Source organism: Penicillium rubens (assembly GCF_028828025.1).
Source record: "Penicillium rubens strain IBT 27055 chromosome Unknown utg000003l_segment0_segment0, whole genome shotgun sequence".
Classification (NCBI taxonomy): domain Eukaryota; kingdom Fungi; phylum Ascomycota; class Eurotiomycetes; order Eurotiales; family Aspergillaceae; genus Penicillium; species Penicillium rubens.
In genome coordinates this window covers 2210993-2238255 of record NW_026890601.1, presented here as the reverse complement: position 1 = coordinate 2238255, position 27263 = coordinate 2210993, and the positions used below count along the sequence as shown (strand labels likewise).

The 27263-nt window shown below is 48.4% G+C and overlaps 12 protein-coding genes across 12 annotated transcripts; 6 read left to right on the top strand and 6 right to left on the bottom strand.

Annotated features, from left to right (window-relative positions):
• Positions 1-952: 952 nt before the first annotated feature.
• N7525_007051 (uncharacterized protein) lies at positions 953-2767 on the top strand (the record flags this gene model as incomplete). Its single annotated transcript, XM_002567574.1, has 1 exon — positions 953-2767. One exon carries the CDS (start codon positions 953-955, stop codon positions 2765-2767), a length of 1815 nt encoding a protein of 604 aa, XP_002567620.1.
• Positions 2768-3345: 578 nt separating this feature from the next.
• Positions 3346-4689, bottom strand: N7525_007050 (PTH11-like integral membrane protein; the record flags this gene model as incomplete). The annotated part of the gene is made up of 5 exons (XM_002567573.1): positions 3346-3719; positions 3776-4217; positions 4276-4343; positions 4400-4436; positions 4501-4689. 5 exons carry the CDS (start codon positions 4687-4689, stop codon positions 3346-3348), a joined length of 1110 nt encoding a protein of 369 aa, XP_002567619.1.
• A 242-nt stretch (positions 4690-4931) lies between these two features.
• Positions 4932-5237, top strand: N7525_007049 (uncharacterized protein; the record flags this gene model as incomplete). The annotated part of the gene is made up of 2 exons (XM_061213899.1): positions 4932-4984; positions 5036-5237. 2 exons carry the CDS (start codon positions 4932-4934, stop codon positions 5235-5237), a joined length of 255 nt encoding a protein of 84 aa, XP_061068330.1.
• A 1066-nt stretch (positions 5238-6303) lies between these two features.
• Positions 6304-6750, top strand: N7525_007048 (tautomerase family protein; the record flags this gene model as incomplete). The annotated part of the gene is made up of 1 exon (XM_002567570.1): positions 6304-6750. The coding sequence occupies one exon, from the start codon at positions 6304-6306 to the stop codon at positions 6748-6750; it is 447 nt and encodes a 148-aa protein (XP_002567616.1).
• A 1800-nt stretch (positions 6751-8550) lies between these two features.
• On the top strand, positions 8551-9642 carry N7525_007047 (SDR family oxidoreductase; the record flags this gene model as incomplete). Its single annotated transcript, XM_002567568.1, has 3 exons — positions 8551-8588; positions 8665-8894; positions 8981-9642. The coding sequence occupies 3 exons, from the start codon at positions 8551-8553 to the stop codon at positions 9640-9642; spliced, it is 930 nt and encodes a 309-aa protein (XP_002567614.1).
• Positions 9643-9968: 326 nt separating this feature from the next.
• On the bottom strand, positions 9969-11216 carry N7525_007046 (bZIP transcription factor; the record flags this gene model as incomplete). The annotated part of the gene is made up of 3 exons (XM_002567567.1): positions 9969-10060; positions 10111-11092; positions 11142-11216. 3 exons carry the CDS (start codon positions 11214-11216, stop codon positions 9969-9971), a joined length of 1149 nt encoding a protein of 382 aa, XP_002567613.1.
• Positions 11217-12214: 998 nt separating this feature from the next.
• N7525_007045 (uncharacterized protein) lies at positions 12215-16589 on the top strand (the record flags this gene model as incomplete). The annotated part of the gene is made up of 3 exons (XM_002567566.2): positions 12215-15919; positions 15982-16145; positions 16211-16589. 3 exons carry the CDS (start codon positions 12215-12217, stop codon positions 16587-16589), a joined length of 4248 nt encoding a protein of 1415 aa, XP_002567612.2.
• Positions 16590-17052: 463 nt separating this feature from the next.
• Positions 17053-18180, bottom strand: N7525_007044 (CapA family protein; the record flags this gene model as incomplete). The annotated part of the gene is made up of 1 exon (XM_002567565.2): positions 17053-18180. One exon carries the CDS (start codon positions 18178-18180, stop codon positions 17053-17055), a length of 1128 nt encoding a protein of 375 aa, XP_002567611.2.
• A 396-nt stretch (positions 18181-18576) lies between these two features.
• On the bottom strand, positions 18577-20297 carry sreA (siderophore transcription factor SreA; the record flags this gene model as incomplete). The annotated part of the gene is made up of 3 exons (XM_002567564.1): positions 18577-19388; positions 19441-19943; positions 20014-20297. The coding sequence occupies 3 exons, from the start codon at positions 20295-20297 to the stop codon at positions 18577-18579; spliced, it is 1599 nt and encodes a 532-aa protein (XP_002567610.1).
• A 1736-nt stretch (positions 20298-22033) lies between these two features.
• N7525_007042 (TVP15 family protein) lies at positions 22034-22615 on the bottom strand (the record flags this gene model as incomplete). Its single annotated transcript, XM_002567562.1, has 4 exons — positions 22034-22206; positions 22284-22373; positions 22430-22545; positions 22596-22615. 4 exons carry the CDS (start codon positions 22613-22615, stop codon positions 22034-22036), a joined length of 399 nt encoding a protein of 132 aa, XP_002567608.1.
• A 1952-nt stretch (positions 22616-24567) lies between these two features.
• On the top strand, positions 24568-26187 carry N7525_007041 (uncharacterized protein; the record flags this gene model as incomplete). The annotated part of the gene is made up of 4 exons (XM_061213898.1): positions 24568-24681; positions 24742-25777; positions 25874-26094; positions 26152-26187. 4 exons carry the CDS (start codon positions 24568-24570, stop codon positions 26185-26187), a joined length of 1407 nt encoding a protein of 468 aa, XP_061068329.1.
• A 210-nt stretch (positions 26188-26397) lies between these two features.
• Positions 26398-27151, bottom strand: N7525_007040 (uncharacterized protein; the record flags this gene model as incomplete). The annotated part of the gene is made up of 2 exons (XM_002567560.1): positions 26398-26711; positions 26794-27151. 2 exons carry the CDS (start codon positions 27149-27151, stop codon positions 26398-26400), a joined length of 672 nt encoding a protein of 223 aa, XP_002567606.1.
• Between the last annotated feature and the right edge of the window lie 112 nt (positions 27152-27263).

Below are 27263 nucleotides of genomic sequence, written 5' to 3'. Positions count from 1 at the left end.
ACTCATCTCAGAAAGGGGAGGAGGGTACCTAGGTATGCACGATATGACGTTGGATGCATGTAGGGAGATCCTGATCTACAGAGCTTAGTCGAACATCCAAGTTCAGACTCCATAGGATCTAAGACCCTAAAGATTAGTAGATCAGAAGGATCCCCAATGATCATCACGGAATAGCGGTCTGATAATAACCGAAGATCAGCCTGATGCAAGGTCCCGTTGACTCCCTTCGGCCTCGGAAATCGGATTCCGCCATGCCGTGCATCCGATTGGATAAAAGCCTCGTAGGAAGAGCTTGGGCATCAAATTATCATGTCAATCACTGACGATCAAGGCTGGCGACATTGATTTACAATGGATTCGCAATTCATTCTCTAGTGGAATTTGACATTCCAGACATGGTCTCGGGAGTAGATCTACTGCTCCCACGTACTTTGGAAGTAATTGCCACGTTCCTCGTCATATTTTTTTTTCTAGCTGAACAGAAGCGAAGTGAAAGATCTCGAGTGTCAATATGAGAATGAACTATTCAGAGATCTTCACGCTAGAACGAAATTTCTAGACATGACGATACACATACCTGTCGTTCTCGAAACAAGAACTAGATCCACTATTTAAGAGTGTACGCAAGCTTCCGCAAGGGATTCCGATGCCCATGATGATTTGAATCATTGATATGCAGGAGGTACGTTTGTATGTTGTACGTTATAGGTCGTAGATGTTATACATCGTTGTACATCGTATCTAGGTACGTACTTTGTAGTTGAAAGTAGAAGCCTGACCTTATTTTGGATAAAAAAAAACTCCACCAACTCCACTCCATGTTATCATCAATTTAGCCGTTTTTCGCCATCCTCTACTTTTTTTTTTTTTACTTTCCCTCTCTCCCTCTTCTTCAACCCCTAAACTGCTCTCATAGCACCATTAGGACTGTCAGATTTCTGGTAAATTGACAATGTCATTTGAACCGCACGCGGGTGCAGACTCTCGTTCGAATGAGCCCCACCATCTAGATCAGACCCGTCCAGAAGGTCAAGATGGGGATTCAGCACCAGTATCCAGTCGCTCTTCAATGTCCTACACAAGGACATACTCAACACCAGCGACCGGGGCACAAACCCCGGATCCATTGATGGGCAACACCAAGATTGTGGACAAAATCGCCCTTCAAGACCTTTCTATCAATGGCCTGGGCCATGAAAACAACGAGAGCTACGCCCTCGACACAACAAGCAAAATGAAGAACAGAAAACATGCAGACTCAGTATCCCGCTCTCATCCGGATAGCTCTGACGAAGAATCGGGATCTCCGACCCGCACCAAGCAAGGCATCCCGCCCGAGCTCTCGAGCTTCACAGCCGAGCTAATCCTCATCTTCGTCTGCTCAGCAGGCCTAATGCTCTTCTCTTTCCTGCTAGGCGACATGCTCGCCCCGCAAGAACAAATCAAAACAGCCCTCGGCATCACGAACACCGAGCTTCCCTGGGTCGTCGGCGCCTTCAACACAGCCAACGGCCTATCGGTCATCATCTCCGGCTCGCTAACAGACTTAATGCCACCAAAGCTCCTCATGGTCGGAGCCTTTGCCTGGCTCGCCGCATGGAACCTAGTCGGCGCATTCACCCTTCACCCATCCCGCTATGTCCTATTCTTCGTCATGCGCGCCATGCAGGGTCTCGCCATCGGCGTCCTCGTCTCAGGAAGCATGAGCATCCTCGGCCGCGTCTACACACCCGGTGTTCGCAAGAACCGCGTGTTCTCAGCAATGGCCGCTACCGCCCCGTTCGGGTTCTCTCTCGGCGCAATCCAAGGCGGAGCCTTGTACCAACACCTCCCGTGGATCTTCGGCTCAAACGCCATTATCTGCCTGTTGTTGTGTGCGGCAGCTTGGTTCGCTATCCCACCCCTCCGACCTATGGCCGATGCCTCCGGCAAGGAAGCCCCGTCCATCAAGCAATTCGACTATATCGGCGGCTTCTGCGCGGCCGGTGGTTGCGTGTGTCTCCTGTTTGGGCTAACTCAGGGCCCCGTCGCCTCGTGGTCTCCTTACACCTACGTTTTAATCATCGTGAGCTTCCTGCTCTTCGTCGGACTCTTCTTCGCGGAGCGCAATGCAACTCGCCCTCTCATCCCTAATCGTCTCTGGCGCACACCGGGCTTCACTCCGTTGATGATCGCGTACTTCCTTGGCTTCGGGTCCTTCTTCGGCTGCTGGCAGTTCTACGCCATTCAGTTCTGGCTGCGTATTCAACACGCTAGTCCCATTGCTGTCGCGTTGTATCATATCCCTAACGCACTTGTCGGTGTCCTGGCGACGTTGATCGTTGCCCGCACTTTGCACCTCGTCCCCGGTCACTATATTTACGCGGTATCCATGCTAGCCTTCACGCTTGGACCGGCGTTTTTCCTGCCGCAGACTGCCAACACCATTTACTGGGCGCTTTCGTTCCCGGGTATTTCGCTGGTGACCTTTGGGCCTGACCTTGCTTTTGCGGCAGCTTCGATCTTCATTACTAGTAATGTTGAGCGGTCGTATCAGGGGAGTGCGGGCGCTTTGTTGGTTACGAATCAGAATCTTTCATCGGCGATTATGACGAGTGTTGCTGATGCTATTGGGACCCGTGTTGATCGAGGCCCGTCGGGGGAAATTGGTCTTGATGGGCTGCGCGCTATTTGGTGGTTTGCTCTTGCGGCACAGTTGCTTGCTGCGTTGGTCACGGTTGTTTGGGTAAGAATTCCGAAGGAGGAAGAGAAGGAACACGTTACTTGATTTGGATCAACTCGGTTGTTTTATTTTAATTTTAATATTTTTAGAGATAGATTTCTTAGATCAAGCCCTGAATATTACCCTCATTTGATACACATCTTACCATCGCTAAAGCTAATAACAGAGTGTAGGCATGTATCTAACTGAATTTGCAGTGACCGGCATACTTTTATCACACTACTACAGCCCAATTATATGCAGATATGTATAGTAAAAAGGGCATAGCCACTGGACGGGCCCACTAGCGGTATCGTCCACAGTATCCAGCATCCTTTGCGTTTTCATTCTTACGGCATCTTACTTTGGCGACGTCTTTTGATTGAGGAATGACCTACCTAGGTATGCAAATCCTATGTATGACATTATTAAAGAAAGATCGGAAATGACAGAATTATCAGTTGGCCACCCAACCCCCAAATATATACATCAAAGTACCGAACCCAAGCCCATACGTAAAAAAGAAAGAGAAGTTGCCCCAAAGAATATCGCCCCAACGCAATCATAGAGAATAAACAACAAAAGGTCGGGCGTATATCCGAACAAATATATGTACAACGAAGAGAAGGGATAAACAAAAGTCATCAAGCATCCATAACAAGGGTACGCTCGCTGCTCTTCTTCGAAGTTGTCTCCTGCATAACACTCATCTCGGTGGTAACCTCGATACCGCCAAGCGAACTGTGGCTGGAGTGGTCACCAGGCTTGACATTGATCGAATACATGTCATAGTCCTTATCCTGGTTCTGGCTATACAGCTGAGTATGGCGTGTTAGATTGCGAGTTCCGGTGAGGTTCGTGACTGTGGTTTTGTTGGCAGCATAGCGATTCGAGCTTCCTGCGGAGAGAAGCCTGGGGAAGATGCGGCTGATAATTGGTCGCAAGAATGGGAGACAGGAGCACATGATGGCGACGTTGCATTCTGCGGCTGTCCAGTAGGCGGCTCCGACATTGCTATCTATTTGGTGGATTAGCTTTTGGATCCATGGCTCGGGAGACACGAAAGTGACGCACAGGAAGTGTCGGGGCTTTTTGCTACTTCGCGTAGACTAGATAGCCGGAGGACGCTGGTGACCACAACTAAAATACCCATCGCGAAGACGCCCATTAGGGCGATCTTCTGCGTGCGGGGCAGCTGTAGCTTGGAAAGGAGCGGCATGGGCAATACCAGTAGCGCTATATCGGTAATAATGTTCATTGAAGCATTGAAGAACCAGAGAGCCTCGAAGCTGAGACAGTTGCCGGGCAAGTCCTTGTTCCAAAATTTGGCCACGGGGACACAGTTCACAAAGCCGCTCACGAAGGCCCATGACGAGTAGGTAGCCACGATTGCCATCATGGCATAACAGGCGAGGCGGAAAGGTTTGCCGGGAAAGATGCGCAGATATTGAAAAAGAATGGAGAATTTCGTGAATGCCAAGCTGGCGTTGTACATGGGAATTGCAGCCCACAAACACTGAGAAGAAGTCAGGTTAGTTTGTCAACAAAGAAAATATGCCAAGAATAAAGGGTACCTTAAGTTGTTGCTGCAAAACATGACTGGAAATAAGTGCTGAGTGGACACCCATCTTATAATGTAATTCTGTCGTCCATATTAGTGGGGTGGTTCTTTACTTCTCCGACGCATCGTGAACTTACGGGCAGCAACGAGTGCGAGGTAGATAATGGAAAATATCTGCAGTTTCGGTTTATTAGTGAGCTGCTCATCTAGCACTAGATGTGGTTCTTTGAGGGCATACCAACGAGATCAGAATAGCCCAATCTTCACGACCGGTGATTTTCATCAATCCAAGTCGTGCATAAAACCGCATTGCGACAATGACGATTGAGATGGTGGTTAGCACCGCGGTCACCACCAATGCCCGTCGGCCGTGAGAGGCCCCATTATCATCATCCCGAGGAAGCAATGCGTAAATCGAATCGTGCATATTGAATATCGAAGTCAAGGGGCGAATGTAGCGAGGGTAATTGTAAAACGAGCGTCTAGGCTATGTGTAGATGTTTAAATCGATCATGCCTAATGTAGCGGTAGCACAGTGGCCTCGGATCGATGCAGCTCACTGCATTGAACTTGGGGTCGAGGGTACCGGGAAAGTGAATCTGATACCAGGACAGGAAAATCCTTGTCGGAGACAGGGAGCGGGGACAAATTCATTTGAATACGGTCTCAATGTCCGCACAAACTGCGGAGAACAATTTCACGCGTGGCAAAACCCAGCCTGGGTAGGTGATTCATGCGAAATCCCCACAAGGTTCGAATAGTTTGCTCAATAGCGCGCACGAGCTGGTGATCCCATGTTCCTACCCAGGTCACTGGGAAGCCTTGACTCGCTTAACCGATGACTCCAGTATGTGCCATGTGGTTTGGGGCCCACCCTCCAGACCATCGGATCATTTAGCGCAGGAATCTATTCACCGAATCTCCACCGTGGCTGAACAATGTTGCGAGGGGCTCACAGAACGGGGCAAAGATTGACATATGGCTGCCAAGTCACCTAAGGAAAACAGAAGCTATCTTTCCAAGTTTCCTCGTTGGGCATGGGCCTGTCTATGGGACCCACTTTAGTGGACAGTATGCGATGGTTTCACTGGCTGGAGATGTATTTTTCATGAATAAAATTAGTGCAGGGTGGGGTGGCATCTGTCAGCCTCGTGCTGTCATTCTGATAATATTCATGTGGCATGCCGGACCTTAGGACCAGTACATATCTTGTAAGTGACACGGCAGAACCTGTGTGTTAAAACCAATTCATGTTAGACATTTGACAAAGGACATTGGTGGAAAGCAAAGGGAGAGAATGACTGGACCGACAGAGTGGTCACATCATTTCCTAATCGGGTTAATTATGTCGCCCCTTATTGCTCCTGTAGTATTTTGATCTCCCGAGCTATTCAACCTACTCCTGCATACGGAGTAGATAGCACCGCTTGTCCCTCCGCTCTTCGCCATCCTGGACCATCCATTTACAATATCACCTCTTGCCGCTTTTTGATCTCAGAGTAAAATTGAGCAGGGCCCTGAATAGTCCGACGTCGGGGGCTCGGCGCGTCGTCGCGATTACTCATCTGGCCGATGCGTCCACTGACCTGGGCAGCCCTAGCTAGAGGGCTCCATGAAATCCTGCTTGGTTCATTTACCTACCTACTATATAATGATTGAGACTTCTAACCAACGATACTAACTCTGCAGGGCTGCGCGAGTTCAAATCTTGGGAAATTGTCATGAATTCTCGTGGTTGACTAGACCCTGGCATGAAATAAAACGGTAATTATTATGTAGCCGTGTGCCATCCGAAAATCCGCTATTTACTAATTTCGGAATGTTGAGTTATCAAAAAGAGGCAGAAACGTTACATAGCACGATGGGATGCTGCGTCTTTATAGAGAAGTTGTTTACTTGTAAAAGACCGGATCTCGTCTACCAAAATCAGACAAACCGTCAGCATTTGATCGCAAATCCTGGTTTTTTTGGTTTTTTTTTCCTCTTTCCTTTCCATCGCGTCCCTTGAGTCTATCCTCAGCCATTCTCAATTACAATCAGAATGCCACTTTGGCTCATTTTCCACCCTCCCGGCACTTTTGAGGATGCCAGCTCAAAGCAAGCCCTGGCCAAGGACGTGATGAAGATATACACTGGGATCGGTCTTCCTCCTTTTTACGTGGTTGTCAACTTTATCAAACTCTCGACTGAAGATATCTGGGTTGGCGGAGAAAGAAGAACCGAGAACCCGTTTATTCGAATCGCAATCGAACACATTGCTGTCCGAATTGAAAATGAGGACCACGCTTATAAGCGCACCACCGACGCGATTGAAAAGGTTTTGAAGCCCCATGTTGCCGACAAGGGTTATGACTGGGAGTTCCACATCGACGAGACCGAAAGGAGACTCTGGAGGATCAATGGAATGATCCCTCCTCCGTTTGGGAGTGAGATAGGGCAACTGTGGGCGACGGAAAATAGACCGAGTCTATATGACGGCGCCTACTGACTTCTCAAAGCCAACTTTGGGTGTGGATTCCCACTACGTGGGTGTTGTATGTGTTCTCGGTGATTATCTGGCGCAAGGCAGGTATGCGGATCTGGATGTTCACCAGATTATTCACCCCGTACGTACCTACGCCCTATTTAGATAGTCAGCTTATGTCTCAAGTACCAATATACTTTGACTTTCCGTGTTAACTTCAAATTCACCAATTCCAAAATATATCACGCCTCAATGAACTGGACTGGCCTAGTCGGTACCTGTAAATCCAGGCCTACCTCCTTTCGGTAACGAGTTAACTAATGCAGAATCCTAAAGATTAGGTTTTGAACAGATTAGACCAGCATCTGAAGTGGATGTTGACGATCCATTTAGGCCGATACCAACAAGCCTGGGTACTGCTCGATACCTAGGTGGCATTCGGCGTGATCAATAATCCCCCCGAAAAGATGTTCGAGTCTTGGCTTCCTGTCACTCGGAAGTTCGAGAATTGAAAAGAGATGGCAATCCTACTGTGGAGGGATATTTTCAAAGCGAGCTGGGGGATGCATGTTTCCCAACTGAGCTCTCTCTACACGATGGCATTGAACATTCCCTGGTATCGTGTGGCTCGTATCGTCCAAACAACTTTGGCAATCGCCGTTTGTGGTACTTCAGTATACAGTTTGTCAACCCCCTTACCTCTACTACTGGGAAAAAAAGGTACTCACTCTTAACAGTGTTATGCACATTATTGTTCACCATTCCCACTCTGTATGCCTTTGCTGTCGCAATATGCACCTTCAGTCTTGCCGCTCCTTACCTTGCCCTGGCCCCAGTTTACATTCCTCAATTTGAGCGTCAATTTGTGATTCCAACAGTAGAGATACTTTGGACTTCTCTTTGGCTCACAGTACTTGCCGCACAAGCTGATGCTTTCTCTTCGCCGCTCGAATATACTCCAAGTCTAGGTTCATCTCAGTGTATCATTACATTGGCAGCAATTGAATGGTACGTATTAGAAGCTAGTATCATGATCGACGTCCATTCACTTTCCACTTGCAGAACCGTTCCATTGGGATATCAGTTACTTACATCGAGTCATATGTAGCGCGCTATTCTTTCTTACGGCTTGTAACTCACTCGTCGTGGCTGTACGGAGAAAACATATCGTCGATTATTTCGCCTTGTCGCCTTAATATTAAAAGGCTGGCGTGATCAGATATCAGTGGAATTGGTCGTCTTTGATGCAATTCAACTCGCTTGCCAGCGTCGGCACACTGGGACTATTGTGGGCAAGAACATGGAGGCATAATGGAAAATCACTTTATTGACATCATCGCGGAATTGCGTATCATAGGGACAAGACATTGCCTTATTATTAATTTATTTGCTAATTATCCCGTCTTTACAATTGCTGTCTCCGCGCCATCTTTGTATTCATTGCCTCAGTATCACGTATAGGCTGGTAAACTACAGGATTATCTTTTGAGCAAAATTGCTCGATAGTGTACAGCTTGTGACATTCCAAGGTTCATCGGAAGTGTTGATTATTCATCCCAAATGATAGCCCATGGACCACGAAGGGAGTAATGTATGATGTTCAGTAATCAAGGCCGACAAGCTTCGGAGTTTCAGTGGCGAACTGATTACCGTAACATGCCGATATACACAACGCGCCAAATCGCTTAGCTTGAAGAAAGTATTTTCAAGATGGATACATATATATCAGTAACTACCAGTATTTTAATTGTTAGAGTGATCTAGCATATTAGTTCACTTGGACTTCCATACCCCAGCCTCACTTCGTGCCAAGGCCCACACAGTATGGCATCTTCATCTAAACGCTCCATTCTGATCACTGGGTTCGTTGCAGAAAGGGGATCTCCTCTATCTTTCCCTCCCCAAAGCATCATAGGCTGACAATGCTGATCTGTGCAGTTGCTCCCCAGGTGGGGTTGGTCATGCTCTCGCCCTTGAATTTCACTCTCATGGCATGCAAGTCTTTGCAACTGCTCGATCCACCAATTCTCTATCCGAGTTAGCGCAAAAAGGCATTGAAACATATGTCCTAGACGTGACAAGCTCGGAGAGCATCGCAGCATTGAGGGATGAGATCTCCAAGCGGACTGACGGCAAACTAGATATGCTGTTTAACAATGCTGGCTCAAGTATGTCATGTTCCGTTCTTCCCCATACCCTGCGACACTCTGTCACTTTCACCGTTTCGCCTATGTTGACCGCATTTTTCTGTCAGTGTATGAAGCTCCGGCAATCGAAGCCGATCCTGCCCGTATACGTGGAATGTTCGATACCAACGTATTTGGCCTGTTCGATATGGTCTCAGCGTTTACTCCTCTTCTCCTAGCCTCAGCTAGCAATTCATCTACGCCGCCAGTAATCATCAATACTTCATCAGTTCTTGCACGGCTTCCATTTGCTTTTTCGGCCGCATACAATGCCTCGAAAGCAGCCGTGGCTTCTTACAGCGACACACTCCGGGTCGAACTTAGCCCACTTGGTATCAAGGTTGTTACCCTATTTATGGGTGAAGTTTCAACCAATCTCATTTCTCCCGACAGTATCTCTTTTGGCCCCGAGAGTATCTACACTGCTGCGTTAGAGGGTATCAGGGAGTGGAGTCGAAACCATGCCAGAAATAGCATGAAGCCGGAAGTGTTTGCCAAACAGGTTGTTCAAGCTATATTGGCTAAGAGTCCTAGATATGGGAAAGGGCAGGTCCTGTGGAAAGGGACCAATGCCTGGGTGATTTGGCTTTTGAACCTCGTTGGATGGAGATATATGCTGGAGAACGTCTCCAAAAAGATGGTCGGCCTCGAGAAAAAAGAAGTCCGGAAGTCTATTCTTGACAAAGCGAGAAAGATGTGGTCAAAGGAAATAGTGCAGGAAAGCAAATAGGTAATGTAGTATCGTCTGTGGCCACTTAGTCTGATCCTCTTGCTTTGCTTGTTTGGTTATTTAGAGTACGCAGTCAAAGAGCGGGAAATAATTGACATCAAAGTATCAAAGTGAAACATTCCCACTTGATGCTAGAACGTGTCTACCAACGTAATGAGCCTAACTCTCTGGCACGCTTAGTGAACAAAAGGTTGAATAGTATTCTCGAATTTACCAGCCGAATGCTAGTCTCGCGATGAATTTCATTATCAATAACATAAACGGTTTCTACAGCCGAACTCCAAAACAAACCATTATAAAATTCACGCAGAGGGTATAAGAAAACTTCATAGTTTTCCTGCAAGGCGCAATGCAGTCTCAACAGTCTGGCGTCGAAATGCAGGACCATGTCCGAAGCAAATGCACTCAGTAGCGAGGTCTATATTCATTAGCTTTTCGAATCCAGTTCATCTCTCAACAGATACTCACACTGAACAAGGGCCGTAACATGAAGCGACGAAACAAGACTTGAGTGAGAAAATGGGCGGCTATTCTCCTGGTCGCAAAATCCCCTCTCGCTGAGGAATTTCTGTACACCACTGGCATCTAACCATTCACCGGCCTCGGATACGACGGTCGATTCCAATTCTTCAGTCTGAGTCGCAAGCTCTCCCAGGGCATAATTATCTCTCGTAAAATGCAACGGGGCAAGTGCAGTGGCCATGAGATCAATGAGACTTCCAGTCTTGTCATGTATTCCAGCATGAAAACAGGAGATGAAATTATCGCGCTCAGTTGAACCCATTGATGTCCCGAAAACTTCTTGAATCTTCGCCAGGTCATTTGGGGTGTTGACAAGGAGCTTATACCCATTCTGACAGCACACTTTTACTAGATACTGTGAGAAAGTCAACTGCTCTTCCTTCATAGAGCTAGCGAGAGCAATGGCTGGGGAGCGACCTGATGGTGATGATAGCGGAATGGGTGGCTCATTAGTGAGCGGAGCCATGAAAAAACTGAACTGGGGCGTCAGTTGGCCTTGGTAGAGGGACGCTTGTGTATACAAGGGCGGCAGCTCAGCCCGTCCTATCGGGTTTGATGAGAGTGCGGTAGGAGCACTTTCATTTGACGGCACCCTTGTGGGACTGTCACTGCGTCGTTCATCCTTGTCAATGGCAGTGGGTGAAGTGGCGCCAACAGCCTTGTTGAGAGCCCCTTCATCAGGGCTCGCACATCCAGTCTCAGCAAGCGAAAGGTGTTGCTGGGTTATTTTTCGGAGGGCTGACGTGACATGTGAATGCTTTCCAAGGAGACCAGTTTCCAAAAGGAGATCACTGAATTTGAGGAAGGACTGGCTAAGCTGCTCTATGCCAGTCTCAAGCTCGTGGACACGATCCTGCAGGTCGCCAATGGTGTTCTCTTTTCGCGCACGATAAGCCTGCTGTGCCACGCGTAGCTGTTCGCGGCGCCTCTGAGAAGAATCAGTCATCAAATTCATCTGTTCTTTAGATTTCACTCACATCTAGTGCTTGTTGGCTTTCAAATTTGCGGGGGCGCCCTTTCTTCCGCACGCCTGCCTTGTGTTTTTCTTCCATGGGATTTGCGCCTATGATGACACGAAAGGAATCCAGTGGGTAAAATTAATTAAAGGCCCCAGCATGCACATGAAGATCTCCAGGGCTATCAATATAGATTATTCATCATGGGACCTTAAATGCGCCCAGGTGGCGATGCGGCAATGTTGAATAATCGGAAATACGCCTACGGCAAGTGTATATAGCCACCAGTCGTCATATCGTATTTTGCTAGCAGAACATTGCATCAAACTATATACATGTATTATTAACCATGGAAATTGATAGAGATTGGCGTTATAGAAGTTTAGATATTGTGGAGGTTGCGATATCAAAGGCTGTACATAGGAAAGTTCCCTTTTCTAAATTAAGCCTTGCTTCAGCCCTTTTCTACTATGTACGAAAGGAACTAAGGAGAAAATATTTATATAACTAGATATCTAGAGAGACGGCCTAAGGAGATCACCAAAAAAGACCACTAAAAAGACATATAAAAGGCTATCGAAGAAGACCACTAAGAAGACCACTAAGAATAAGCGGCCAATTATTCTTACTATAGGACTTGAGATATTGTAGAAATGGACCCTGTAGAAGTTGATACCGGAGTTCAACTTACGAGTTAACTTGAGCTGGTTGAGTAATCGCCAGTCCTTGGGTAAAGGAAGACTCGCGTCCTCATTCTTATGGTTTATTCATCATCCTCTGCCGCACAACTACTTTTGAATACCCTATCACTGATTTTTGGGTGATCATTAAAGGATTTTCAGAGGCGGAATGATTACGGTGGATCTACTCAAGCTCAAATTTGTACCTGCATGGAGTGGCCAGACGCGCCAGAACAATGTTATTTGAACAGCTTTGCCCCAGCCTCTATTTGTCTATCTCTTCTATTTATCCTGCTACATTTTGTTTGTAGGTTACTTCCTTCATACAGCTGCCGGCCTTCTGACTCACTCCATATAGATCTTCCTGAACCTCTCCCCCTACTGCTGCAGTGACAAGACTGCAAGGGTCTGCAGATGGCTCTCTCCACATCAAGTACCGACAGCAACATCGAAGATATTTCCAACCTGGAGAAATTACCAGATGAAACACGAGAAATCGAGGCCCAATATCCGACAGGAGATGTGTTTCCCGGGACCCAGGCAACATGGCATATGGCCGACGAACTGCAAGCCTTGAAAGAGCGAGACGAACAAAATGGCGAGAAAGCCCGCAAACTTGGAGTCACTTGGCAGAACCTCACTGTCAAAGGCGTCAGCAGTGACGCTACGTTCAACGAGAATGTCCTCTCGCAATTCAATCTCTTCGGAAATCACGGTAGCAAATCTCCCATGAAAACAATCCTCCACAACTCTCATGGCTGCGTTAAACCGGGAGAGATGCTGCTTGTCCTCGGCCGCCCGGGATCAGGGTGCACAACGTTGCTCAACATGCTCTCGAACAACCGTCGTGGCTATGCTGAGGTTAGCGGCGATATTGCCTTCGGAAACATGTCTGCCGAAGAGGCCAAGCAATACCGTGGTCAGATTATCATGAACTCGGAGGAGGAAATTTTCTTTCCGACATTGACTGTCGGCGAGACCATCGATTTCGCCGCCCGTATGAAGGTCCCATCGCAGCTACCGCCAGGAATAAAGTCAGCGGAGGAATACGCTGAACTCAACAAGAAATTTCTTCTGCGGTCAGTGGGAATCTCACACACTGAATCTACCAAAGTGGGAGACGCATTCACCCGGGGAGTCTCTGGAGGAGAGAGAAAACGCGTTTCCATCCTTGAGTGCTTGACAACTCGAGCAAGCGTCTTTTGTTGGGACAACCCCACGCGCGGTCTCGACGCTAGCACGGCTCTAGAGTGGACCAAGGCAATGAGAACGATGACTGACGTCTTTGGACTCACCACTATCGTCACCCTATATCAGGCAGGAAATGGCATCTACGAGAATTTTGACAAGGTGCTCGTCCTAGACGAGGGCAAGCAGATCTTCTACGGTCCACAACGGAATGCAGTGCCTTTTATGGAAAACCTTGGGTTTAGGCGTGACTCTGGTTCCAACCGGGCAGATTTCTTGACTGGCGTGACCGTTCCTACGGAGCGCATCATTGCACCAGGCTATGAAAGCACATTCCCGCGGACTTCTGATGCAATCCGTTCTGCCTACGAGTCATCCTCTTCCAAATCTGAAATTCAGGCCGAATGCTCCTATGCACAAAGCAAAGAGGCGGCGGAGAACACGGCTATCTTCAAAGAGATGGTGGCTCGGGAGAAACATCATGGAGTGCGCGAGAAGTCGCCGGTCACCACAGACTTCCTTTCTCAGGTCAAAGCCTCGGTCACCCGGCAATACCAAATCATGTGGGGTGATAAAGCAACTTTGGCCATGAAGCAAGGTGCTACAGTCATCCAGGCCCTGCTAGGCGGATCTCTCTTTTACAACGCCCCAGATAACTCCATTGGTCTGTTCCTCAAGGGTGGTGCTCTGTTCTTCTCCATCCTGTATAACGCCCTCATCGCTCTCTCGGAAGTCACAGACTCGTTTACTGGCAGACCTATTCTAGCCAAGCACCGTTCATTTGCTCTATATCATCCTGCGGCCATCTGCATTTCTCAGATCGTGGCAGACTTTCCCATCCTATTGTTCCAAGTGTCGCACTTCGGCCTCGTTCTCTATTTCATGGTTGGCTTGAACCGCACTGCCGAAGCCTTTTTCACCTACTGGATCACCAATTTCATGACAGCCATGTCCATGACAGCCCTCTTTCGACTGATTGGTGCCGCCTTCCCCACCTTTGACGCCGCAACCAAGGTCTCCGGTCTGACGATTGTCTCATGTTTCGTCTACACGGGCTATATGATCATCAAGCCTGAGATGCATCCCTGGTTTGTGTGGCTATTTTGGATCAACCCCATGGCATATGGATTTGAAGCTCTTCTTGGTAACGAGTTTCATTCGTCGATTATCCCCTGTGTTGGACCAAATCTCATACCAAACGGGCCCGGTTATACCAATGGTGAAGGTGGTCAATCATGTGCTGGTGTTGGCGGTGCTTCACCTGGTGCAACAAGTGTCACCGGCCGTGAGTATCTCGCATCCATGTCATTCAGCCATAGCCATGTCTGGCGCAACTTTGGCATCATCTGCGCGTGGTGGGTGCTATTCGTTGCCCTTACCATCTTCTTCACCTCCCGGTGGAAATTACCCGGGGAGGGTGCTCGCAGCCTACTTGTTCCCCGAGAGCAGCAATATAAGTCGAAGCATCTGCTTCTCGGTGATGAGGAATCACAGTCCATGAAGACTCTGCCAAACTCTGAAGCAAACACCTCGCAGGAGACTATCGGAAAGGAACTCAACGGCAACCGAAGCATCTTCACCTGGAAGAACCTTACTTATACTGTCAAAACATCTTCCGGAGATCGGGTTCTCCTTGATAATGTGCAAGGATACGTGAAGCCAGGCATGCTCGGTGCGCTTATGGGATCTTCAGGTGCTGGCAAGACCACTCTGCTCGACGTTCTTGCCCAGCGTAAGACTGATGGAACCATCCATGGATCGGTGTTGGTTGATGGTCGACCTATTCCTATATCTTTTCAACGCTCCGCTGGGTACGTCGAACAGTTAGACGTGCACGAGTCTTTAGCAACCGTCCGCGAAGCCCTCGAGTTCTCCGCCCTTCTACGCCAGCCCCGCGACACACCTATTGATGAGAAACTACGCTACGTGGACACTATCATTGACCTCCTTGAGCTACGAGATCTCGAGTTTACGCTGGTTGGTCGTCCGGGTGCTGGCTTGTCCGTTGAGCAGCGCAAACGTCTTACTATTGCAGTCGAGCTAGTCGCAAAGCCTAGTATTCTCATCTTCCTAGATGAACCTACGTCCGGCCTCGACGGCCAGGCTGCATTCAATATCGTCCGCTTTCTACGGAAACTCGCCGAGGCCGGACAGGCCGTTTTGGTTACCATCCACCAGCCGTCGGCTCAGCTTTTTGCGCAATTCAATACACTCCTATTGCTCGCCAAGGGTGGGAAAACGGTTTACTTCGGCGATATTGGTGATAACGCTAGCACTGTCAAGGCCTATTTTGCCCGGCATGGAGCACCCTGTCCGCCCGAAGCCAACCCTGCTGAGCATATGATTGACGTGGTATCGGGTGCTGCCTCTGAAAATGCGGACTGGAATAAGATCTGGCTGGAGTCACCGGAGCACGACCAGCTCACAACTGAGCTTGATGCTATGGCTACGGAAGCGGCCGCTAGGCCATCAGGAACCGTTGACGACGGGCACGAGTTTGCAGCTTCGATGTGGACTCAGGTCAAGCTCGTAACCCACCGCATGAACGTCTCGCTGTTCCGAAATACCGAATATATCGACAACAAGTTCGCCCTACATATAAGCCTTGCGCTACTCAATGGCTTCTCATTCTGGATGATCGGGGATCGCCTCACAGACTTACAGAAAAACCTCTTCACTGTCTTCAATTTCATTTTTGTTGCGCCTGGAGTGATCTCCCAACTGCAGCCTCTTTTCATCGACCGTCGTGACTTATACGAGACGCGTGAGAAGAAAAGCAAAATGTATCACTGGGCTCCGTTCGTTGCGGGTTTGATCATTTCGGAGATCCCATACCTAATTGTCTGCGCCTTGCTTTATTACTTTTGTTGGTACTTTACTTGCGGGCTGCCTACTGCGCCCGGAAATGCCGGCAGTGTCTTCTTTGTAGTGGTAAGTCTATCTCTGTGTTGCTGAGTGCGGTGTTTGAACGAGACGACTGACAAGAACTCCAGGTAATGTACGAGTGCCTTTACACCGGTATCGGCCAGATGATTGCCGCCTACGCTCCTAATGCGGTCTTCGCATCGCTTGTCAACCCGCTCGTCATCACGACACTTGTCTCGTTTTGTGGTGTCATGGTGCCATATAGCCAGATTGAACCGTTTTGGAAATATTGGTAAGCATTACTTGCTCATGGGCATCTGGGAGTATCATTCCTGTTTCTAACCGGAGCCACTCCAGGATGTACTATATCGACCCTTTCAACTATCTCATGAGCTCCCTGCTTGTTTTTACCACATGGTCCAAGCCCGTCACTTGTACTCCTGATGAGGTCGCCTTGTTTAACCCACCAGTCAATCAAACCTGTGGTGAATACCTTGCCACCTACCAGCAAGGCATGGGGGTAGGAACGAACCTCCTCAACCCGAGCGCGAATGCCGATTGCCAGGTTTGCCAGTACACCACTGGTGGAGACTACCTAAAGTCTCTGAACCTCGCAGAGGAGTACTTTGGGTGGAGAAATGCTGGCCTCGTTGCGTTGTTCGTGCTTGGTATCTACGGGTTGGTGTTCTTGATGATGAAGTTGAGAACGAAGGCTACCAAGAAAGCCGAGAACTAGGTTGCTACACTGCTGGGGCGCCAAATACGTGGCAGTGTAGTCCGGCTGCTCGTCTACTCTCCCGCCCATGATACTCTGCCCTGGCGTGGACTTTTCTTTTTCTTTCCCTTCCGCTTTTCCATTTGATTTTCGCCAGAAATGAGGAAGATCACATTAATTATCTGGTCTTATACCAGGAAATCATGTGACTATGGTGACCCTAGTCACCATACAATTGTCATTTCACACCACTTTGTCATTTTTAGTTACTTAGAGATTTACTTAGTTAGAGATTAATGACATGTGATTCCATACTGAAGTTATTGCTGAGATCTACCTTATACATTGATTGCATCACGATTGCTTCCACAGATATCTGGAAAAGTCCTTGATGAAAAATCTCTTGGCCATATATATCATGACCAGTGTGTTTTTCCATAGACACTTCAAGCATGATATCGGATTCCATCGCTGCTTTCGAGATCTACTCTCCAAGCAACTCAACAATTACCTCCCCTTCCTGCCCAAGCCCCTCCTTCACAGTTGTTCCCAGCTCCCCACTGAGCTCACGGATCTTTCGACTCAGCCACACATGATCCGCATCTCCAGAATCCAACAAAACAGCCCTGAACCGCTCAACTCGCGTAGGGAAGATCTCCAATCTCTCCAAGCCAAGCCCACCACCACCCTTCTCCCGAACAACAACCCTCCACAAAGCCCCAAGATCATTCCTATACTCTTCATTCAGGGCATAATCATCCACAAAGTCCCCACAGCCATAGATAATAAGCTTCCCATGATAAACCTCCACACCTTGCACATGATGTGACGAATGCCCATGGACGATATCGACTCCACACTCATCGATCAAGAAATGCGCGAGAGACGTAATCCGCCCATCGGCCTGCCAAGCATAATTCGGGCCCCAGTGAACCGAAAAGATCTTCAACGCAGGTTGGCTCTCCTGCACATCAACAAGCATTTTCCGCAGCCAATCGCGTGTTTCACGCGAGTAATCAAACAGATTGAATCCCGGCACATTGACCCATGCGCGAGGGTGGTCAGAGGCCGAGTATATATGCACTGTGTGGCGCTGTTGGCCTTCGTCAATGGGTTGTGAAGCCCTGGGCAAATGTAGCACAGCCGGCTTGCGCGCATCAATGGATGTTTCACCTACGCCTGCGTATGCGATGTTCGCTGCTCGCAGTGTTTGCACGGTCTCTGTGAGACCCTCTGTGTCGAAGTCCAGGGTGTGGTTGTTGGCGAGACTGGCGTAGTCGATCCCGCCGGCGTGTAGAATTGGGCCTAGGTTTGCTGGGTGCATGCGATAGTTGAAGACCTTGTTGGGCCACGGGATTGGGGCTGTTGTCACGGCGGTTTCGAGGTTGATGCATGCTAGGGTGGAGGAATGGAGTATGGGGAGGGTTGTGCCCCATGGCGAGGAGGGTGTGTAGTTTCCTTTTGAGAGGAGAGTTGGATGGGCTTTTATGAAGGTTGCGGCGATGCGTTCGTCGTGCTGGTTGGGGACGTGCTCCGGCATTAGTTGGTCGATCAGGCGCCCGAGCATTACGTCGCCTGTGAAGGTAAGAGTGAAGGCTTTTGAGGTTGACATTGTAGAGAATTGTCAGTTTGAAGAATTAGAATCGGAATTGGAATCGGTTGCTCAGAACGGATTTGATCTGGTTCCAATTGAGTTGATCGAGGTCGCATTCGGGGATTTCGACGTTGGAAGTCATTATGACATCGGTCCGCATCAAGTACAAGATATACCTACCTGCATGGGAATTGAGGAACACATTAAGGGTAATAGGTCGCGATTGCACATTATAGAATACAATTCATTTGACACACTTTTTTTTGAACAGAATAATAATAACACAGCCAGGGACAAGATATCCTAGTAACGTGAGTGGTATCTTTGTACGCCGTTCATCTCACGAGAAACACCGATTTGCAAAACATTATCCGAATATCATTATTTTCGTCACTGCTCGGGCGGACGTCGAATCTATCGTCTCATCTCTGCCAGCTCGCGCTCCTTTGCTCTGAGCATCTCGCGCATCTGCTCCGCTTCGCGTTCAAGTCGGGCACGGCGATCAACCGAGTCTCCAAGAGATGCAAGACCAGGCAAAGGCTGCGGCGGGTGAGGCGAAGGGGAGACAGAGTGGTGGATGGGAGGTGGACGTCCCAGATTATTATCCGAGCGAGGCTCGCCCCGAACATCTGATTGGTTTAAGATGGACGAGATTGAGCTGAGACGCCCAGGTGGAGTAGGATTGGCCGAAGACATAATCGGAGGCAGTTGATTTGAGCCTGCCTCCAACGTAGATGGGGCTGGTAGAGCCTCTGTTGCAGCCTCGGCCAATGTTCGTTTCTTGGGAACGTTGAGAGTGTTTGGAGAAACGGACCGGCGCCCGTACTGAGACACGGGCGAATGTCCCAGCCGCTCCACTTCCAAAAGTTTTGGTAGGCCGTGGGGGATGGAGGGACCATGTGCAAGGGGCACAGATGAAACATTGTAACCGGTGAAATCAACCGGCGGTGGCGCAAAAGGCAGGGCTCGAGGTGCGTCTTCAGTTTTCCCAGGCATCATCTGGTAGTGATCCCCAGGCTCGCTGCTCATATACCGATAGTGATCATCATGGCCATGCGCCAGGGCGGCAGGTGATGCTTCCGGGGATGTCGATGAGCCATTGGAAGAAAGGGTACCAGCGGTGGGAGACTGATCTCGTAGGGCAGGAACCACGCGCTTGCGACGTTTTATAATAGACTTTTTCATGTTGGTGGGGCGATAGCATCCGTGGAGCTTATAGTACAATCCTGCGTTGTGTTAGAGCAATCAGACCGTTAAGCTATGCGAAATCCAACTTACCACAAGCATTGCAAATGGGGTGGCCTTGTTCATCGCGCCGCCAAAGAGGAGTCACGGTTGTGCCGCAATTTTGACAAGCAACCAAGGTGTTAGAGGCATCGGCAGGAGCAGGGGCCTTCACCGGTGTCTCCTCTTGCGTCGCAGGCTCAGGTTCGTGCGCTTGGTGACGACCCCAGGAAGATTGGATGGCAGCCGCACCTCGGGTAGCAGACTTGTATATCCGGTTGTTGTATGCCGGACACCCATCGCATCCTTCTGCACCACCAGTGCCGTTACAACTTCCACCACCAGGGCATGACCCCTTGCAACCACCACCTTCCGAGGAACCGCCGCAATGAGAGCTCGCAGGTGGTGGCGGCTTCTCAGCACCCTCTGATTGCATCCGATTCCGTTTCGTGGGGCGAGCGACGTTGCGAGCTTTGAGATAAAGACCGCAGGCGTTGCAGATCATCGCTCCGGTAGGAGAACGACGCCAGAGAGGAGTGCTTTTTGTGCCGCAATTGCTGAACAAAAGAGATGGGGTCAGCCTTTATAACCTAATTATCCGTCGAGGCCCATCCGGTCAAGACTCACCTGCATGAATGCCCTAGGAAGGTTGTGTCCTTTTGGCTACTAGGAGATGTTTTCTCACTCGGGGTTTCATTGTGTCCATTCCATTGATTTGATCCGGGTTGACCAGATCTTTGTACCATGCCATCCTCTCGGTAGTGATCTGCTAAATGTTCACGACCTGCCTGTGCTGAGGAGATCAACTGCTGCGCAGCATCCAAATCTTCCGCTGACGGTTGTCGCATTGGAACGACTTGATTCCGAGGTAAAGAGTGAAGCGCTTCCATTTGTGGGAGAGACGCTAACATTACAGCAGTGATCCCGCGGCGAGGAATCCTTCCGCCGTTTCAAGGTGGGAGATCGAATATGAATGAGCCGACGGAAGCGAAGGGAGAGTGGAAATTCTAGGATGTGAGGGCGATGTCGCACCACAGTCGAGAGCAGAATGCACCGTCTCACAAAAACCAAATGTCGGTCAAGCTGACGGTTGGAGAAAGATGGGAAAGTCAGTCCAGCAGGAATATATGCAGCCACGATGATGCAGGCTCGGGGCAATCGCAGGGAGGGCGATGACCCGGGATCGCGGTCAAAAAGAAGTGAATTCGGATTTGTCGTCACACAGGAATCAAGAAACGAAGTGTCGAGTAGATTAGAAGAGTCGACCCACCACCAAAGGTATTGATCGGCTGGTATGGAATAGTGGCGACCCGACGGGGTGGAACAGTCAGGTGATAGTGATTGCGACAATTGACAGCACACCACAGGGTCTGGTCTGACTAGCAGGCGATCGTGGGGGACAGTTTCGTTCGGGGACAGTGGCCCGATGCAAAAGGACGATTACCAAGGCAGGGATTGGTTGAGAGGTTAGGGAGCTGCAAGATGGTGATCACTCCGCGTCAGGACTGGGCAAAGTGGGCACACAAGATGTGACGGAGGCGATAAGGGAGAGAAAAGTATTCGAGAAATGATGGAAAGACAGATTAAAGACACAAAGTGTGAAACCGAGAAGGATGAAAAGATGAAAAGGAGAGAAATTGAGACAAAGAGGCGAGACCGAATTGCTTATCGCCCAAGAAAGGGATTGGGGTTTATCGATCTAAGTGGAAGGGGGGATCGACGGCATATCAATCTATCACACTTTATCTACCGTCTGCCGAGAATCACATCAATCTCATCTAATCAGTGTCTTTTTTCTACTTCCTTTTGTTTTCGTTATATTCCTTGTACAACAAGCTGAAATCTCTAATTCTGCATGATTCTATGTCCCCCAGGATCTCATGCAGACTCCACCTATGACCTGATGAAGTTTAGTTGGAAAGTGAAAAAAACAGTGGAAAAGGTGGAAAAATGGAAAAAGAGTGGGAAGAGTGGGAATCACACCTTCCCTAAGTGAGGTTAGGGTGGGGCGATGGTAGGCAATCAAATATATCGTCGATGTGATTGGTCCAAAGTCTATTACTAATACTGTCATCAACTCTCTGGATATTCCGATTGGTTCCTCGGAGATGGAACAAGCCGAAGCGATATGGCCACGCTGTACTTTTGGACGGTAATTTAGTACCTAGGTACCCGTTTTGTATGTTGTACAGTGACCAAAAGTACAGCCTACTACTGGTCACGGAGTTGGATACAGTCCTCCGTACGTATATAGTACATAGTATATTACATGGGAGTCTTGGCGAGACCCCTAGTTTGACTATCAGATGATCTCTCACCGGATTACTGCAATAAGAAAATCAATAAATCATTAGAGCATGCCAAATGCTGCCAGACTATGCTAGCCCACCAAATATAGTACAGGTGTCTCTCTGTCCCTTTACGCTGGTATCAACAAAAATATCGGAGACCCAGCAAAATCATCCATTCTCTTCAAATCCCCCTTCTCTATAACATCCTTCATCAACTTCACTCAAAGACGTCCAAGGTCATTGCGCTCATCGAACATCACACACCGCACGTTGACAGAAACTGCCTGAACAGACAGTATCTATCACAAGTGCCAACATGACAGGATATTGTCATCGCCACCTACTCAGGGGGCAACTTAGATCTGCTCGGCACCCCAGCCCTGGTCAGATTCGCGCATGTTCGAAGGAGGCTCAATAGAGGGGATGAACTCGAGGGCGATGTATGCAAGACCGATGAAGGCGATCAGCGAACCGTCAATGATGCGCAGCACGTGGTCGTGCAGCAGAATGGAACCGATGAAGATGTAGACTGTTGACGGAACTGATTAGCGACCGAATTCCCCCTCCGATCTAGAGGCGTGCAAAAAGAAAACATCAAAAACTTACAGACACCACGGCCGAGGAAGGAAAAGAGGAACGACGCATAACGGTACGCGTAGTCCGGGACGTGGGGGAGGAACTCCAGTCCGCCAACGACTAGGATAATGTTAACACTATGGACGTTGTGAGTTTGGAATATGGGAGGGACCTACCGAGACCGAAAACAACTGCATATGCACCCAGGATGAATGAACTCCAGGTGCCGGTGAAGAAGTTACTGATGCCACCCAGCACCATAAACACACCCACGGCGATGTTGACAAGACGGCTGCTTGGAATCAGTTCTGGCACAAATTATCCTGCAGAGAGCCAACATACAAGATGTTTGTGAAATCCATTGCGATAGCTTCGTTGAAGAGCTTAGGAGATGAAAGTGATCTTCTGCTTCTTCTGCTTCTTCTGTTTCTTCTGCTCACGATCAATGATCCAGACGGCGAGTCGTTAGGCTGCAAAGCTTCGACAAAGGAGGAATTGGTGTCGAGTGACTGAATCGGGCCTTCAAAGGTGCTAAGTTAGCTTATAATACGAATACGATGCTGCTGGGTCTCGCCAATCGCTCAAGTGATGATGCAAGACAGGTTCGCCGGAGTTCACCTGGTCGGACCCAGTTTTGTGGTTTTATGACAAAGGAAAACGCACCTTTGAGATGAAACGGTAGGTCTGAGGGGAGCTATAATGAGCAACACAGGTTTGATCAAAAAGCTTGCCAGGGTTTGAATGGAGCAGAACAGGGGGAGAGTGGAAATGAGGGCGTCGACAGCTGCTGCGCTGTCGCAAGCAGCGGGTCTGCCAAGGGAACTGGTAGCTCACGTGATTTCCATAGGCCAGTGCGGGCGCTATACTGTATTCGGCATGGTGTTTCCTTCCAAGGTTGACGTAGGGCTACCAGTGTTCACTTAGATATCACTGCTCCCTCGAATGTGGATGTGAGGTTATGGTAAAGACTAAGATTGAAGGTGGTACCTGCTGTACTGTGAGCGTGAGGCGGAACATTGATTTCGACAGCCTCAGTATAATAGCGGAGATCCAGATATATAAATATGTGCAGAAAGGAAGAGAGAAGAGAGGGATGCTTGAAAATTGAAACATCATATCTTACCTAGATGTGTACTATATGTACCAAGTTTGATGAAAGAGATTTTGATTTACAATGTGAAAATTCAGGAATAGCACGCAAAGATACTGTGCGAGAATGTTCGACAGATGAGCCTTTCGAAACCATGCATAGGTAGTGCTCTTTCTGCCTCCGTAAACTAATCAAGGTCATGTCCCTGGAGTAAGCATAGACACAACGCCTCCATGGGTCAGTTCGCATCAAAGATTAACTATGACTGGAGCCTTGAAATTCATGACTCATCTTGATCATCTCCGCCAATCATAGAGCAAGCATAAAATGGCATACTGTGGCTCTTCTGTCTTTATGTCACTTCGACTTAAAATTGATAATTTGAGTTGTTTGGTTGCTCAGTTGGTCTTGTTCTTTCATTTTACTAATTTTATATGTCGAACGTGGTAGATATATAGCGGCTCACAATTGAGCCAGATGGCTTGCAATCGAATCGTATTTGTTGAACGAAGGGAGACTGTGAAAGATGATTGAAAAAGCTTACTATGGAGATTCAGGGCAAAAGCAAAATCGAACATGAAAAAGCAATGGGATTCAGCAATAAAAAGAAACATGGCCCGAACCCTATAGTAAATACGACGATACCACCGTAGCTAGATGCGATTCGATAACTACTGTATTAAATCATGAGTGTTGTAAGCAGCGTATTCCCACCAAGCCCCCACGAATCTACTTCGAAAGACCCTCCCTGCTCTACATACCCAGCTGCCCCACAGGACATCATTCAGCTGGTGCATTATGTGATTCTAGGGAAGAACCTGACCCAGGCATCATCATTGGCCCATAGGTTGTGGTGATCGTCAATAAATCATGCAGATACCGTGCATGTATCATCCCTCCATATTGCGAACTAGGGAGGTAGACAGAGAATGACTGGCTGATTCTTGAACTGAGTTACCACATGCTAGGAGACCAAGACAGCTCATTGCTGTACTGCTTAATTTATAATTTACATATAGTTATATATCCTCGGTGCGAAAATACATGCTTCAAATTCTGTCTTGACTGCACCTTACCCCTTACATCTTCACCTTGAACTTGGCTTTTAAAACGCAAGTATTTTTCTATTAAGCAATTATTGTTCACTTAGGACCTCAAAACCAAATCGATCTTCAGTCCACCCGTGTACGGGTGTGACTCTTAACTTGCCATCTCCAAGCTATCATGGAGGATATTTCACCAAGCCAACCATGGCTCTTCAATCTACGCTCATCTAAGCAACTTGTCGGCCTTGCCATCTTCTCAACCACCTTTACTGATGGATTCCTTTACGGGATCGTAGGTGCTTCTACTCTTAGACGTCGAATTGCAGTACTGACAACGCGAGCTCTTTCGTAGATCGTATCCGTGCTTCCTTTCTCTCTAACGTTTCGGTTCGGGGTACCAGAGGCTGACGTGCCATTCTGGATATCAATCTCTTTGGCCGTATTCGGACTCACAATGATACTTGGTGCCCTCATAGCAGGCTGGATTATTGGGAAATGCGAGAGACGCAAAATGCCGTTTCTGGGAGGCCTCTCTTGTGCGTTCGGTGCCACCCTCTTGTTCATGCTTGGAGTCAAGCCATGGGTGATCATCGTGGCAAGAATCTTGCAGGGTCTATCTGCGGGTGTTTCTTATACTGCTGGCTTAACGCTGTTGGTGGACTCGATCGAGTCGCACGGGCTGGGGCCCTGGATTGGCTTCGGTCTCTCAGGCATGAGTTTTGGCGTGCTTGTATCACCGACTCTTGGGGGAATTGTATATGAGCATGCAGGGTTCTATTCTGTCTTCATCATGGGTCTTTGCGTCGTCCTCGTCAACTTGGTCCTCATTCTCCTCATGATTGACAGAAAGACTGCTGCAAATTATGTAGGGCAGAATGATCCAACGAACTATTCTCCTCTTCGGAATGGAAAATCCACCAAAAGTGCCATTGCAAATGGAAAACGGCGACTGCCAACTGTTGAAGATGGCGATCCGACTACCACAACACCGCTCCTGTCACAATGCCGCGAGACCTGTTCTGTGGTTGAAAAAGATCCTTCTTGGTGGACTATTGTGGGAGGCTTCCTTGGAAATCAACGCATATCTGCTGCTTTATATGGATGCCTCATCAACACGGTCTTGGTGAGCGCCATGGACGCCGTTCTCCCAATATTTATTAAGCAGACCTTCCATTGGTTTTCCGGTGCTACCGGGGCCATGTTTTTAAATTTAACCATTCCGTCGTTGATTGGTCCAGCTGTTGGAATGATATCAGAAAAATACGGTGCCCGGTTAATCTCCGGTGTCGGTTTTACGTTGGCAGCTGTAGCAGTTGCTGGACTCGCTCTGGTACAACATGACGATACTTCAAGTAAGGTCATGGCATGTGTACTATTATCTTTTGTCGGTAAGCTCCGACCTGAGCCCCATGAACGCCAAAGTCATCTGCAGATTTGCTCACAATAAACAGGGATAGGGCTCAGTACATCGCTGACCCCATTAGTTGCGGAGATACCTCGAATTGTAAATGCTGTACAAGAGGAACGACCTGATACATATGGCAATAAAAGTGCAGTCACTGAGGCTCACATGCTTCTTGCCGTGGCATTTGGTGCTGGCACTGTGCTTGGCCCATTGCTTTCAGGGCTTGCATTTGAGAATTTGGGATGGACTGGATGCACTGCCATGCTAGGGCTTTTGAGCGTGTCGGCCATAGTTCCAGTGGTAAGTGCCTGTGTGTTTATTCAATATCTGTTGAACATAGTTGCTAACTTCAAATAGGTGATCCATTTGGCCCCAAATCCGAAAGGCCTGTAAATCATCTCTCGGTGATCCCTGTTCATAATTTGAACATGCCTGGTTGAGACATTGTCGATGTTGTGGGGACAAGAGAGTCGAACTCACATTTCCCCTTCATTGTGAGGTCTTGACCTCCTTGACAAGGCCTGAAACACTTGTATATGAGGGAAGGAAGTCGACCATTCTGATATTTTTGTTAAGACACATTCATAGAGCTGCTATACAGTTTCAAAGTTCCTCGATTACATCCTGCCTTCTCTCCAGTCGGACCTCAGAGAGGCCATTAGCGAACCAACTCATGCGCATGGGATCCTGCTCTAGCGCATTGTATATTTCGTCCACATCAGTTCCAATCCCGATTTCATCTGCGGTCTTCAAGCTCCGAGAGTCGATAGAAGGAGCAAAGCTTGGCCATATGCTTTGAACATTGTTGAAAAATACCTCCACTGCCAAGTCACCCATCCCCCTGATCTCCTTCAGTAATATTCTAGCTTTGTGGGGTTTCCCGTCTGCCAGCTTGAGGAGATTGTTCAAATCGCCATCTGTACTCATGCTACGTCAGATTCCTTCCACATGCAGCATAACATCGCAGATCCAAATCCGCAAATAGAAGTGAGGGCGTACCGTATCTCTCAACAACTAGCTTCGCGAGCTCACCAAGGTTGGTAGCACCCTGCTCTCGATACCGGTTGTAACCTCCGTCTTGCAAAACCATTGTTCGATCTTCCCACGTAGTTTCGGAAAGTACGTTGATGTCATGGTAGCTGGCCTCGATTAGGACTTTGATCGTTTTCTGCGTCAACTCGTGAGATATTGGCCTTGCTTTGATCAGGGCGTCAAGCGCCATCGCCAACACTATCTCAGGGCTAGCCTTTAGCGACCGTGGATCGGCGAGTTCTGTGCCATGTAGAGGAGATCTACCGAACTCATTTAGGACTTTGTTGATTTTTAGGGCTGCGTCTTTGGGTGTATGTGCTGGCATCATGGAGCAATCAATGAAACGATTATAGATCGTATTAAACAATTCTCTTGGTTGGTGTTCTCAACTTGAGTGTTCGGACAATTATCGATTGACGTCACAATGGCATATACGG